Raw genomic sequence first — 12,358 nt, forward strand, 5'->3', positions numbered from 1 at the left:
TGTCAGTTTCAAAGAAGATTTATGGGAAATTATAAAGTGAATACAGAGTTCTTTACAATAAAACCCAGGATAAAATTAACTGTGTGGGTTGAATATTTATCAAAAGGTATGGATGAATTATATTTTGGAGATCTGATGGGTTCAAGGGCACTTTGAAAGCTGTGTAGTTAAATTACTACAGGCATGACATATTTAGTGAAACCCTGTCTGTAAATCTAGCACCAATGATTGTTTCTTCTTGCTGAAATACAGAAATAATTTATCTGAAATCCATGAGTGCTATGAAAACTTTGATTTCTTCATAAAGATTCTTTTATAAGTTGGGCCAGTCTCTGAAAGGCCTAAAATAGAACAGAGAGAAGAATTAAGAAAATTAGATGCCATTTAGGAAAAGTCTGTCATAAGTTAAAAAATTTAAACAAAGAGATCAGACCATGTAAGGTCAGGCTTAAACCTCAGCTCTATCTGAGTCAGACGCCATCATGTCCACTAATATATGAAGATGGAAGCATATCAGAGTCCCAGGAATTTTTTAAAATTCTTATTCCCTCAAGATCATCTCACTTGCATATGCCTTCTGTATAGTTTCAATTGTCCAACTCTATTCACATACAACTTACGAAAAGCATATTTAATGATGTGAGAAAGCAAGTAAATCAAGAACACACCCAGAGGCACCCCATCTCCAAGGATAAGTATACACTCTTCTCACAGTTACTGGATCTCAGCGTATGGCTCTTCTGTGAGTTCCCGACACATCAGTCAGTGCCTAGGAACTTGCTTTCTGTTATCTTGATTGAAGATGGACTTTGTGATTAATCAATTAATTAACTCTAATCATTAATATTATTTTATTTGATCTTTGCTGAATTTTTCCTTCAGAGATAGAGAGTGATGACTTAATGAATTTATACTTTTGGCTCATGTTAATTCCATGAAGGAGTGAAAGAGTTTCTCTTTGCAACATGTTGATAATCTGCAAACAATGTTGAGTAAGTCTGAAAACTTCATGAAGACAATAAAAATTCAACTGCAACTTGCCCTCATCATTTTTCTAAAGAAGTCTGGTAATTTCTTTGAATGATAACTTATGACTTTCCAATTATTCTCGCTTTTCAGAAAACAAGGAAGACAACAAATAATGCTGTAACTCACAAAATGAACACAAAAAATAACTTGACATCTAGTGTTTCTCTAAAGAGAATATGGTACTCACCAAGTCCATCTGTTCTGGAGAAGCTGAAGAGAAGGATGCTCTGAAGTAGGGGCAAGGAGCTGAACTATCAATGTAGAAACCACATCCCGGAAGCATGAATATCTGAGAGAGTTTATGGAAAATGGGTGATATTCCATTAAAGGGACAATAAAAACAGAGGAAAATCTAACCTGAGTAGGGGAAGACTTTTTAAGTTTAAAAGCAATTGAAGAAATCACAAGAGAAAAATCAATTTATATAAAAATTCTGCATGTCTTACAATAAACAAAACTAAAAGCATAGAAACTGGGAAAGTGTATAAATATTTAATGTAACTAGAAAAGTGAAATAAATCCAAACCGCTTTTTAAGGTATCAAATTTGGAGGTGACCTTTAAGCTGGGACTTGAGAGATAAGTAGGTGTTGGTCAAGCAAAAGTAAGGGAAGAGCCCTTCAAGGAGAAGATATAGAGTGTGGAGGCCCCGAGTGGAAAGAAAACTGATCACTCAAAGAGGTGGTAACACTTCATACATAGAGTGATGGAATAAAAATGTCAAGTACTTGTGTCCAAATGGTGGGACAGCTGCTCTACCTGGTGACCTCTGTGGCTGGCAGCTTGCTGCCCTAAAGCGCATGTCCGCTGCTTCCCGGCCATGAGAACACTGTTGCCAGCCTCTTCTAGATGCCTGTGGCTGAGTGCTTGAATCCCAGCCAGGAGAGGGGACGCCTTGGTACTCCTTCTCAGCCTGGCCCCTGAACGTCTCCTGTGTGACCCACCATGCCCTCTGCAGTGTGCAGTCATCATGGATCTGTGTGTTGAAAAATGCAGAGCAAGAAGGTGGCATGAACCCAGGTCTCTGACTCATGGAAGGAGCAGAGGAGCCTGCAGACCATGTCTTTGAAAATTGTTCCCGAGTCAGAAATAAAATCCTTGAGATGGTTGTCTAGTACAATCATGACATTCAAAGTTTTAAGTAATTGCTTATTGTTACATGGTGTAAATGTGGGACCTCTGTGCTGAAGTTAGATGAGGTGGGAATGAAATGATCTGGGGCATTCTGGGGAGAAGGTTTCAAGGCAGAAGATGAGTTTTGTGTCTTGATTAACGTGCTAACTCGCTTCAGTTGTGTCTGACTCTGTGTGACACTATGGACAGTAGCCCTCCAGGCTCCTCTGTCCGTGGGATTCTCCAGGCAAGAATACTGGAGTGGATCGTCATGCCCCCCTCCAAGGGATCTTCCCGACCCAGGGATCACACCCGTGTCTTCTGCAGGTTCTTTATCACTAGTGCCTCCTGGGAAGCATCTAGAATGAAAACCATAATTTCTCTCAATATTGTGGGACTCTTTTGGAAGGTGCCAGAAGCAAATTTCTGTAGAGAAGGAGGAAGTGGTAGTAATTTCCTTCCAATATGGTCAAAATCTGGACTAAAAGAGTGGTAGTAAAGTTGGTGATTATTTAGAAAAGTTAAAGGTACATGCAACAGGGAATAGGAAATAAATGAAGGGGACTGAAAAAACTATAATAAAACATGAAGTCTGTTTCCTTAGCTCCTAGCTCAGGGATACACACAAATAGCCATTCATCAAATGTTCCAGATGATTATGGCATTGATAAGAAAGCAAACAAAATGTTATAAAATTGACTTATTATACTAAAATGCACTTCTTTGAGTCAGGTAAGTATTTATTAAGCATTTACTATGTGCTGTCATTAGAAATAAAAAATTCATAAAGCATGAGTCCTGTGCTCAAGTACAACAGTTAGAGAAGGTGAGTGACTTTCCCAGGGGAGTGGATTTGGCCTCAGGTCCAGTCAGCCAGTTCCCAGTTCTGGCCTCTAGACTGCCTCATCTCTTATGCTCTAGCATGGGAGTTGGCCAATATCAACAGTCTGTTCTTTTGTACTCATTGCTTCAAGAAAAAAGGTATACTAGAAACAGATCTGGGTGTTTAGAAAAGAGAGACAAAAACCATAAAGGAATTAATTAATAGAGAAAGGATAATTTATTTGGTAAATTGGGAAGTCAGACAAAAATGTTTAGATTTCCCAGTGTAATCAATGTCTCTGAATGAGAGGGGATGTATATCTAAGTATACTTATGATTTAAGTTTAAAAGGAAAGAAAAACCCAGAAAAAACCCCTGCAGGATAATTTTAAGTAAAAAAGCAGGATGTAAGCTTTTCTGTGTAATTTTAATCATTTAAAACAATTGCATAGCCATATTAAAAAATTGATTAAAAATGCACATCATCCACAAGTGGATGAGAAGATGCTCAACATCACTAATCATCAGAGAAATGCAAAGTAAAACCACAATGAGATATCATCTCACACTTCTCAGAATGGCTATAAACAAAAAGAACACAAATAACAAGTGTTGGCAAGGATGTGGAGAAAAGGGAACACTCATGTACTATTGGTGGAAAAGTAAATTGGTGCAGCCACTGTGGAAAACAATATTGAGGTTCCTCAAAAAATTAAAAATAGAGCTACCAAATGATGCAGCAATTCCAATCCAATCATATATCTGGAAAAATAGAAAACTCTAATTTGAAAAGATACATGCACCTCAATATTATTTACAATACACAAGATAAAGGAACAATTTAAGTGTTCATCAAACATGAATGAATAAAGAAGATGTGCTACACATATACATCGGAACTGAGCCAGAAGAAAACGAAGTCCTGCCATTTGTGACAACATGAATGGACTTGGAGGGTATTATGCCTAGTGAAATAATTCAGAAGAAGAGAAATACCACGTTATCACTTATATGCAGATAATAGAAAGAAACAGACCCATACCTATAGAGAACAAACTCGTGGTTACCATTGGGAAGAGAGAAGCAGGGAGGGGCAAAATAGAAGTAGAGGAATAAGATGTACAAACTACTGTCTATAAAATAAAGAAGATACAGGGATATATTATACAGCATAGGGAATATAGCTGATATTTTATAATAACTTTAAATGAAGTCTAACCTTCAAAAATTTTGAATCAGTATGGTGTACACCTAAAACTAATGTAATATTGTAAATCAACTATACTTTAAAAAATAATTTCATAGCGAAAATACTAGGTATATACAAACTCTTCAAGAAAATATATCACAAATGGTAATAAAATCTGGGTGGTAAAACTATGGACTATTTAAAATTTTTTCATTACACTTTAATGAAGTATGATGCTACAGTGAATATGCTTTACTTTCATAGTCAGGAAAAAAAATGTACTTTAAATATTATACTGGCCAATACTTAGCATTTATGATGTTCCAAGCATTAGTTTAAGTGTTTTCTCCATGTTGATGCCTGTCATCATCATAGCAACTCTAAGAGGGAAAGAGTCCTATTATCTGCATTTTCCAGATGAGACTTGGTGAGGGCACCTCACCCAGCACCACATATCAGGGCAGGGCTGGAGCTGGGGTTCACTCCTAAGGACTTTGGCTCCAGAGACTGTGCTCTTAGCCACTAGGCTAACCAGTAGCTGAGCTGAATGACTGTATTTCCCCTAGTTTAGACCAGAAGACTATTTCTGTAACCCCAAATCTATCATCATCTCAGGACTTCTCCTAATGCAGAGGCTCTGGGTTCGATCTCTGGTTGGGGAACTAGACTGCACATGCCACAGTGATGTTTTTATGCTGAAACTAAGTAAATAAGTAAATATTAAAAAAACAGCCCCCCCCCAATCTATTATGATCTTAATAATAAGATATTGTAACTGATACACAAAATCATCCTTGAGTTGGTGGGCAGCGATAAACATCTCTTGCTGTTTTTGTTAAGATATTACCTTATAGAAAAAGTATAGCGTCCCCCCCACCCCCTGTTTTACCTCTTTCTTAAAGGCTTTTTCTTCAATCAGTTTTCTTACATCATGAATGCCCTTAATTTTAACCCATAGAAACATTCCTGCAGTAGGAACATGCCATTCTGCCAAACCTACAAAGAGAAGAAGAGAAGAAATATTTCCTAAGGCCATTGTTGATGATGTCAACTATATTGCTTAAATGGCGTACTGCAGTAACTGTAAACTAGTATTTCCAAAAACGTTCCCTTGGAGATAGCATTTTTTTTTTTAAACATAGTTTTCTGAGTCCTGAAAATGAGTGTTACAGTTTTATTTCAAAAAGCAAGGGGAACATTTGAAAGGGAGAGAGGAGACTCATGTATATTTAAGATTTTAGTGGGTCTCAGGGCCATTCAGGAACTCCAGTGTCATGCTCGCCTCCCTTCCTTAGAGCTGCCCCTAAGACACTCTTCCAATTTTAGGAGAGGATTCTTCAACTCTTTCTAGAGTCTTCTAGTATTTCAATAAATCCTATCATTTATATAGCTGTTCAGAAGTCCAATGAAGTTCTTTTTTTTTTTTAAATCAGAATGTACTAATAATTAAGAAGTATGGGCTTCCCAGGTAGCTCAGTGATAAAGAACCCATCTGCCAATGCAGGAAATGCAAATTCGATTTCTTGGTTTGGGAAGATCCCCTGGAGAAGGAAATAGCAACCCATGCCAGTATTCTGGCCTGGGAAATCGCATGTCCATGGGGTACCAAAGAGTTGAACATGACTTAGCAACTCAGCATGCATGCACAATTAAGAAGTACTTAAAATTCAGGAATTCCAGGTATATTTGTAGGCTTTGTTTCATTGAATATAAGCATAGAGAAACCAAGAAGGAACAAGAGTTACTTTGATTTTAGTCATTACTCTTTAGGGAAAAAACAAAACAAAACAAAACATGGATGAGGATTAAAACCTTTTTTTCAACACAATAGAAATGATGCAATAGTACTCTTATCAAAAAGATAAGACTTCATAGGGAAGCAGATATGATGGAAACAAGGAATTGATACTTTGTATTTACTATTATTCTTGCCAAAGGCATTTTCAGTGGGATAATTAAAGCCATGAAATTCATTTTACTTTCTTCGTCAATAGACAATTAAATCTAAACTATTCTGAAATCAGATTAGTGATAGAAAATATTAGATAAATGAAGTTAATAATTACAAGGCAAATCATCTGTAATGAGAAATCCACCTTAGATTGCATTTAGCTTGTACTATAGTACTATTTTGTCTTTACGGAGTCAGGTTAGAAAAGGAATATATTGCTTATATCACAATTCCTCTTCTATTTGGAGCAAAATTTTGAAAATCTTTCAATACAGATGTTGGCTTTAAGTAGGTTATTGATGGTTGATTGTTAGCCTAATTGATCTTTTTTTCCTAAAACCATAGATCCTTTGCTGAAGTCAGGTATAGACTTCATATATAGAAATATGTAGAGTTGTGTAAGGGTTTGTGCTGTTGTTCAGTCGCTCAGTTGTGTCCAACTCTTTGTGACCCCATAGACTGCAGCAAGCAGGACTTCCTGTCCTTCACTATCTTTTGGAATTTGCTCAGACTCGTGTCCATTGAGTAGATGATGCCATTCAACCATCTCATCCTCTGACTTCCCCTTTTCCTCCTGCCTTCAATCTTTCCCAGCATCAGGGCCTTTTCCACTGAGTCAGTTCTTCGCATCAGGTGGCCAAAGTATTGGAGCTTCAGCTTCAGCATCAGTCCTTCCAATGAATATTCAGGACTGATTTCCTTTAGGATGGACTGGTTGGATCTTCTTCCAGTCCAAGGGACTCTCAAGAGTCTTCTCCAACACCACAGTTCAAAAGCGTCAATTCTTCAGTGCTCAGATTGCTTTATGGTCCATCACATCCATACATGACTACTGGAAAAACCATTCAGTTCAGTCAATCAGTCGTGTTCGACTCTTTGCAACCCCATGAATCCCAGCATGCCAGGCCTCCCTGTCTATCACCATCTCCTGGAGTTTATCCAAACTCATGTCCATCGAGTCGGTGATTCCATCCAGTCATCTCATCCTCTGTTGTCCCCTTCTCCTCCTGCTCCCAATCCCTCCCAGCATCAGGCTCTTTTCCAATGAGTCAACTCTTTGTGTGAGGTGGCCAAAGTATTGGAGTTTCAGCTTCAGCATCAGTCCTTCCAATGAATATTCAGGACTGACTGATCTCCTTTAGGATGGACTAGTTGGATCTCCTTGCAATCCAAGGGACTCTCAAGAGTCTTCTCCAACACCATAGTTCAAAAGCATCAATTCTTTGGCGCTCAGCTTTCTTTACAGTCCAACTCTCACATCCATACACGACCACTGAAAAAACCATAGCCTTGACTAGACGGACCTTTGTTGGCAAAGTAATGTCTCTGCTTTTGAATATGCGGTCTAGGTTGGTCATAACTTTCCTTCCAAGGAGTAGGCGTCTTTTAATTTCATGGCTGCAGTCACCATCCGCAGTGATTTGGGAGCCCCACAAAATAAAGTCTGACACTGTATCCACTGTTTCCCCATCTATTTGCCATGAAGTTATGGGACCAGATGCCATGATCTTAGTTTTCTGTATGTTGAGCTTTAAGCCAACCTTTTCACTCTCTACTTTCACTTTCATCAAGAGGCTTTTGAGTTCCTCTTCACTTTCTGCCATAAGGGTGGTGTCATATGCATATCTGAGGTTATTTATATTTCTCCCAGCAATCTGGATTCCGGCTTGTGCTTCTTCCAGCCCAGCGTTTCTCATGATGTACTCTGTATAGAAGCTAAAAGAGCAGGGTGACAATATACAGCCTTGACGTACTCCTTTTCCTATTTGGAACCAGTCTGTTGTTCCATGTCCAGTTCTAACTGTTGCTTCCTGACCTGCATATAGGTTTCTCAAGAGGCAGGTCAGGTGGTCTGGTAGTCCCATGTCTTTCAGAATTTTCCACAGTTTATTGTGATCCACGGTCAAAGGCTTTGGCATAGTCAATAAAGCAGAAATAGATGTTTTTCTGGAACTCTCTTGCTTTTTTGATGATCCAGCAGATGTTGGTAATCTGATCTGTGGTTCCTCTGCCTTTTCTAAAACCAGCTTGAACATCTGGAAGTTCTTGGTTCATGTACTGTTGAAGCCTAGCTTGAAGGATTTTGAGCATTACCTTGTTATCATGTGAAATGAGCAAAATTGTGTGGTAGTTTGAACATTCTGTGGCATTGCCTTTCTTTGGAATTGGAATGAAAACTGACCTTTTCCAGTCCTGGGGCCACTGCTGAGTTTTCCAAATTTGTGGCATATTGAGTGCAGCACTTTAACAGCATCATCTTTTAGGATTTGAAATAGCTTGGGTGGAATTCCATCACCACCACTAGCTTTGTTCATAGTGATTCTTCTTAAGGTCCACCTGACTTCACACTGCAGGATGTCTGGCTCTAGGTTAGTGACCACACCATAGTGGTTATCCAGGTCATTAAGACCTTTTTTGTAAAGTTCTTCTGTGTATTCATACCACCTCTTTTCAGTTCTTCTGCTTCTGTTAGGTTCTTACCATTTCTGTCCTTTATTGTGCCCATCTTTGCATGAAATGCTCCTTTGGTATTTTTAATTTTCTTGACGAGATTTCTAGTCTTTGCCATTCTATTGTTTTCCTTTATTTCTTTGTGCTAATATTACTAAGATTATTTATAGAGTAATATTTTCTTGTCAAGAATACTCCTGGACCCTGTTTCCTTCCCCGGGATTATTAACAATACTCTGTGGTATCACTCACTCATTTAAGGACTGCTGCTCATCCCAGGATAGGATGTGTGTTCCACTTACCACTTAACCACTTGTCTGCTGCTGCCATTAATGCATCCCTCTGCTTCCTGTAGAAATCAATAACCCTAGAGGAAGAAAACAATGAAAAATATGTGTTTGCTATACTGATTGCAGAAATCAAAAGGCTCTGAGGGTCCAGTCTATAAGAATCTATTTTATATCTTGATGAAGATGTTGAATTCTTGATGAGGGAATAGACCATATTTCTTTGACCTGTCCAGTTGTAAACTTTCTAATTTGTGGTTTTTCCATTATTTTGGAATAATTAGAAAATGAAAATTAATAGGGTGAAGTCCATTTCTATGTAAAGTATGAAACCTCAAGTACATTACCTGTCTACGTGACCCAGGAAGCCCTCTTCTCCCCATTGGTATAGAAGCTGTGATACCAGGAGCTAAAAAGCATGAGACAGTAATAAGATTCACACTCTAAATGTGTTTTTTTGCCCAAAATGAAAGCAGATCACTCTTGACTATGTGCAAACCATCCTAAAAAAGATGCACCAAGCTGCACCAAGCTTTTTAGAGTCAAGCTTTTTATAACAATGCTGATTAACAACAGTGACAACAATAATATTATTGCACAATAATATTAAAAATAACAAATGTTTATCAGGTTCTCACTATGTGTCAGAAACTGCTGTACCATGTGAATATATTAATATTTCAGATTAGTTGGTCTTTGTAATACCCTTATTAGTCAAGTCATTGTCTCCACTCTACTGAGGAAGAGACTGAAGCATGAGGTGAGCTTTCCTGAGGTCACAGCTCATCACAGAGCCTGGACTCAAGTCAGACTGTCCAGTCCCAGATCTGCCCAATAAATGCTGCCCTGGATGGCCTCTCTAAGTATAAAACACATACAGTTGATAACATAAAGTTATATAATATTTCCAGAGATTTTTTTTATCCAGAATAGATGTTCTAAATGTTGTAAATGGATAGTAAAATTTGATTGATAACAGATACAGAAAATATGGAAAAAGTCCCCAAGGTGATAAAACATGTGGGCATCTGCACTTTGTGGAATATATAATATCAAACAAATGTCCATTTTACATAAACTACCCTTTTGGCTTTAATAGGTAGCAGTTCTGTCCTTAAGGTTTGATTTTCAAGGTTGCCTTGGGGATGGGTCCAATCATTTCTCAAAGCTTGTGAAGAGATGTATACAATCTCCAAAAAGAATTTTACTGTCTTTAAATTAAAATGCATTCCAGCTGGTGTCTATAGGGAGGTTAGCGCATGGGCAGTGAAGGCAGACGCCTGGCCACTAGCAGGTTTGGAACCCTTGCTCTTAGACTCCAGGACAACGGAGCGAACTGTGTGTTACTTCACCAAACCCCTTCCATCCTGTTGAGTCTAACACTGTTTTTATGGGGGTCCTGGGCCAGATGCCAGGACACAAGATGAATAAGATCTCTGACTCTCAAGGGGCTTGGTCTACACTTGAAACAGCATCAGGACCATTCAAATCTCTTTTGCCTTTTAGAGCAAATATGTGCTGTCTAGCTAGTCCATGTGGAGCTAGAGATGCAGTCAGTGATATATCTCTTAGTGACACCTTACTCTGTCTATTTGCCAACACCTATTTCTTTTATGATCTGATTCAAAAAATTGATATTTCATAAACGGTCATTACCTGAGCAAAAGTGCTGGGGTGCATTGTTGAAACTTGTATGTGTAAAACAATTCTCTCAATCAAGGGCTTTGGACCAGTTATAAACCCTATTCTCAACCTGCTCAAAATGAAAAGGCACATTACCAATCATGCATTATCAATTAATACCATGTTACTGATTTCATGACAGTTAACACCTTCTAGTAAAACTTCTTCTTATTTAAACTTAATTGTACACTTAAAATAGAATGAATATCAGACAATGTATTTTTAAATTCTTCTGTATGCGACCCAAACCTGACCAGTTCCCTTACAGGTATAGCTTAAAGGTCAAGGATCTTTGACCAGTGGGGATGGATCGGGAGAAAATCTGTTAGTAATAGTAATAATCTAACAGATGTGTTAAGGTGAGTGTACAAGCATCTTAAGTGAGAAGAACTGTCTGCACTAAAGATGCTGAGGGGCAGCCTGTCACCTTTATCTGCAGCCTGAAGGCAGAGCCAGGGCCTTACCCCGAGGACAGGACTTTGGAAAAAGAGTCAGCTCGGATGACACGCCCATCCACGTCCATGGAGAGAAATGTCGGTGCCCAGGGCTTGAAATGGAAGATACATACAATATTTATATCTGTTAGAGCCTGTATCCCTACTTTGTGCAGTGGGGAAACTTCACCTAGGACCTCCTTGTCCCAAGGCTTGAGATCCAGGATGAACAGTTTTCTAGGAAGGATTCCAGGAAAACTAGTTTGGAAAAGACCACATCGAAGAGGGTCATCAGCATGCAGGGCTGTTTAGAAAGGGAATGCAGACCCTTAGAACAACCAGAAACCCTGAAAAAGTATAAATGAAGATGAGCCATGTAGTCAGTGTGCAATGCTGAACCTTCCACGTTTATTTCAAAGTAAATGCCCACAGGGAAGGGGGCCATGGTCATGTTTAGGGTGGGTGGCAGGCAAATATGATAGTCAGGCAAATAGATAAAAAGCCAAGAGTTGTGTTTCTTCTCAGTAGATTTGTAGTGGGGACTGAATCCGTGTGTCTGTTCTCTGCAACCCTGAGAGCACTTCTAGTGTTAGATTTTGAGGAACCGGGCACTGGAGTCTGGGCCATTACTGTTGTCTCCTAGGGAACAGTGTCGGGGACAGTGGTGCACGTGGACACTGGGGAAGGATCTGCTGCTGCTGCTAAGTCGCTTCAGTCGTGTCCAACTCTGTGCGACCCCATAGACGGCAGCCCACCAGGCTCCCCCGTCCCTGGGATTCTCCAGGCAAGAACACTGGAGTGGGTTGCCATTTCCTTCTCCAATGCATGAAAGTCATGTTGATGTGTGGCAGAACCAATACAATATTGTAAAGTAAAAAAAAAAAGCATAGAGCAGACTATATAATATGCAATGTTTTGTGGAAAAAAGAAAAGGAAATAAAAATACATATTCATGTTTGCTACTAGATGCATACAGAAACTCCAAAAGAATTAAAAGAAATTAATGAAAATGATTACCTGTTGGAGTAGTGATGGGAACTGGGGTGAGTGAGTGTGACATTTTTCACTGTATATTTTTATATATGATTTGCTTCTTGTACCATATGAATGTATTGTCATGAAAACTGAATAAAATATAAAATTTAAATGAAAAAAAAAAAAAAAAGGAAAGTGAAGTCGCTCAGTCGTATCCGACTCTTTGCGACCCCATGGACTGCAGCCCGCCGGGCTTCTCCATCCATGGGATTTTCCAACTGGAGTGGGGTGCCATCGCCTTCAGTCCTTTATCATGCAGGTGCGTCCCCGTCCCTACACGACAGGGATGGTAGGCAGGGAGCATGATGCTAGGAGCGCCCTCCTCTGCTCACAGCACATCACTGACTGAGCACAGCCCTCCGCCT

The 12,358-nt window shown here is 39.1% G+C and overlaps 2 protein-coding genes across 3 annotated transcripts in view; one reads left to right on the forward strand and one right to left on the reverse strand.

Annotated features, from left to right (window-relative positions):
• Window positions 1–12,358, forward strand: part of LOC129649798 (uncharacterized) — a 331,142-nt gene that overhangs the window by 51,187 nt on the left and 267,597 nt on the right. Inside the window, exon 6 of one of the 2 annotated variants that reach the window (XM_055577652.1) lies at window positions 1,120–1,244. The exons of the other annotated variant lie outside the window; for it this stretch is intronic. The gene's annotated coding sequence lies outside the window, so the exon portion shown is untranslated. Of the gene's footprint in view, window positions 1–1,119; window positions 1,245–12,358 lie in introns of those variants that run through there. 2 annotated transcript variants of the gene reach the window in all.
• The window catches only part of LOC129649796 (kynurenine/alpha-aminoadipate aminotransferase, mitochondrial), a 21,837-nt gene continuing 9,479 nt past the window's right edge, over window positions 1–12,358 (reverse strand). Inside the window, exons 7-13 of the mRNA XM_055577644.1 lie at window positions 10,989–11,071; window positions 10,498–10,594; window positions 9,189–9,250; window positions 8,857–8,921; window positions 5,042–5,148; window positions 1,217–1,318; window positions 1–341 (exon numbers count right to left, since the gene is read on the reverse strand). Coding sequence (XP_055433619.1) covers window positions 300–341; window positions 1,217–1,318; window positions 5,042–5,148; window positions 8,857–8,921; window positions 9,189–9,250; window positions 10,498–10,594; window positions 10,989–11,071 — 558 coding nt within the window. The 3' untranslated portion in view covers window positions 1–299. The remainder of the gene's footprint in view (window positions 342–1,216; window positions 1,319–5,041; window positions 5,149–8,856; window positions 8,922–9,188; window positions 9,251–10,497; window positions 10,595–10,988; window positions 11,072–12,358) is intronic.

Source organism: Bubalus kerabau, chromosome 4 (assembly GCF_029407905.1).
Source record: "Bubalus kerabau isolate K-KA32 ecotype Philippines breed swamp buffalo chromosome 4, PCC_UOA_SB_1v2, whole genome shotgun sequence".
In the NCBI taxonomy this organism is placed as follows: Eukaryota; Metazoa; Chordata; class Mammalia; order Artiodactyla; family Bovidae; genus Bubalus; species Bubalus kerabau.